We start from the raw sequence: 2,742 nt of genomic DNA on the forward strand, positions 1-2,742 counted from the left end.
CGACGAGAGCAAAGCGACGCAGGTGGGAAGAAGCAGCGAGCGGCTGTGATTTCGGGGCTGCTGGGTCGTGGATGAGTAAGGGGAAACACCCTTGTTGTTTGAGTGAACCGAAGAAAGGAAGAAGAACGGGGCAGTGAGGCTATCGTCGAACTTGGTGGGTTCAACGAGGGCTGCTAAAGCAGCTCTTGGTTGCTTGTTTCTGCTCCAGCTGTGGATCGCGAGGAGGAGGAGGGAAGGAGCAATAAAACATCGGTGCAGGTGGGGAGGCTCATGGGTTGGTCGAATGCTCACATGTCGTTTAGTTCTTTTTTTTTATTCTTTTTGATAAAAATTGATAGGCTTAAGCAGGTGTTTGGGGTTAATGTTTTACAGGGGATCCATGGGTGTTTGTTTGTTTTGCTTGATAGAATTCGATGGGTTTAAATCAATAGCTTTAGGTTGGTGTTTTGTTTTGCTTGATAGAAATCGATGGGTTTAAATCAAATTTTGGTGTGTGGGAATGTATGAAGTTTGAAGAACATCATCTGAGTTTCCAAGAAACAAGAGAGGGAAGAGTGAATGTTGGAAGTCTGGAACCCTTGATCGAGAGAGAGAGAGAGAGAGAGAGAGAGAGAGAGAGAGAGAGAGAGAGAGAGAGAGAGAGAGAGATTTTCTTTTTTATTCAAAACTTGAAATTAGGGAAGAGTGAATGTTGGAAGTCTGGAACCCTTGAATGTACAATATATATTTTTGTTAAATAAAATAAATTAGGGTTGTAATATTGTCTTTTTTATTCAAAACTTGAAATTAGTAGAAGAGAATACATTGTTGTCTATGTCAATTAGACTTTATTTTAGATTATTTTGATGATGTAAGACAACATCGTGTGCAACTTAAATAAACAATTTAGTTAAGAATGTATATATAGCTACATTTTGTTATCGATTGAAGAATTTTGTCACTCGTTCATATTTTATATATTATTTGGCTTACCTTAAAACAAAGACCTGTCTACGCCAGATAACGGGACATTGGGGTGGTCTTCAACTTCGTTGTGGGCAACAGATGTATAACAACGAGCTTTCGTGCTCAGTACTCCGAAGGGCCTAACAAAAACTACACCGTGGACCAAGTTTATTATATACTTGAATACCCTGTTTTTTAAATACATAAATACAAGCATACAAGATTTTGCCTAAATTACAAACAGTAAAAAACAAAGATGGAAAACGGTAAAAGTAGTGGGGAATAGGTCATGTAGGTAGAAAGAAAAGAAGCGGAGTGGGAGTGGGCCCATAAATCTTCCATTTCTTCTAACTTCTTCCCCTTTCCGCTTCCTGTCTTGTTCTTTTCACCTTCTCTCACTCGTACATACAGATACAAAACGTTGGGTAGAAAGATAGAGAGAGAAAGAAAGAAAGAAAGAAATCGCCGTGTTTGATTGTGGGGTGTGTTTCAATACCCAAATTTGGTTCGCTATCGACGGCGGCGCCGGTGGTGGTCCGATATACTTTAAAATGCTTCCATGGCCATGAATTCACTTCAATCAATCATAATCTCTATCTTAATCATTCTCCATCTTCTCTCTTTGACCTCTAATTCCACTCGTCTTCATATGAATCTTTCAAAAACCACCCCCATCCGAGTAATTACTCTTCCCTGAGTCGTCAATTATGCATCGAGATCATCTGGGGTTCTAAATTGTTTACTTTTCTCAGGGTTTATTATATGAAGAGAAAACCAGACTGGGTTCAACGCCGCCGAGCTGTCACAACAAGTGCAACCTCTGCCACCCATGCATGGCGGTGCAGGTGCCGACGATGCCCAGTCACAACCGAGTTAAACCGGTGGACTACTACGATCAACCTCCGGCGTCCTCATCGGGAAACAGGTACTCGAATTACAAGCCACTCGGTTGGAAATGTAGATGTAATGGGCAATTGTATAACCCTTAGTTTTTCATTTTAATTACGAAAATACCCTGACTACTTGAGTATATATTTTCATTTGTAACCTTTGATTTCGCATTTAATTCGTGTCTATTAATCTTCATTTTTATATATTTTGCCACTAAAATGAATCGATGAAAAGGGTATTGTGAGAAATCAGAGAATGATGTGAGTAAATCGTCCTGTGTTGTCTTCCAAAGATTTTGATGTCATGCATTTACAGCTTTTGTTTTGTATGTATCAATTGTCCGATATTATTCTATTATCAACTTATTCTTTGGCTTGACTGTTGTCTGTGGGGATATGAAAATGAAATGAATTTTTTTATTAATTTTTTTGTATTATGTATGAATTTAATACGTATATAGTTTTAACTTATTTTGTATAAACCGTTTTATTATAATTAATCTGTTATATATATATATATATATATATATATATATATATATATATATATATATATATATATATATATATATATATATGTTATCTAATTTAATTAGAGTCTTGAGAGTATTTAAGCAAGATTTGTGTTATTAATAACTCTATATATGTAAATAGGTTAGTTTGTAAGTTTTATTTTATATCATGGTAGGAAAAAAAACCCGCGTACTTGATAAATACTTTTTTATCCCATCAAACATAATAAATCATTTTTACCCTATGAATGAAATGGACTGTTTCATTAATTCTATGATTTTTATCAATACCAAATTTTTGGTTTTACCAGTTTTTGAGAGCATTGTTAATATTTAAAAGAAATTGTTTGGTTAAAAATATACGACTAAAAATATACGACTAAGAAATAAAAGCA

At 35.6% G+C, this 2,742-nt stretch overlaps 1 protein-coding gene across 1 annotated transcript; it reads left to right on the forward strand.

Annotated features, from left to right (window-relative positions):
• Positions 1-1,367: 1,367 nt before the first annotated feature.
• Positions 1,368-2,039, forward strand: LOC145110902 (EPIDERMAL PATTERNING FACTOR-like protein). The gene is made up of 2 exons (XM_079047216.1): positions 1,368-1,624; positions 1,698-2,039. Exons 1-2 carry the CDS (start codon positions 1,505-1,507, stop codon positions 1,932-1,934), a joined length of 357 nt encoding a protein of 118 aa, XP_078903342.1. The 5' UTR covers positions 1,368-1,504; the 3' UTR covers positions 1,935-2,039.
• Positions 2,040-2,742: the final 703 nt, after the last annotated feature.

The sequence above is a fragment of the Lactuca virosa genome, chromosome 5 (genome assembly GCF_052849685.1).
Source record: "Lactuca virosa cultivar CGN04683 chromosome 5, Lactuca_virosa_CGN04683_v6, whole genome shotgun sequence".
Classification (NCBI taxonomy): Eukaryota; Viridiplantae; Streptophyta; class Magnoliopsida; order Asterales; family Asteraceae; genus Lactuca; species Lactuca virosa.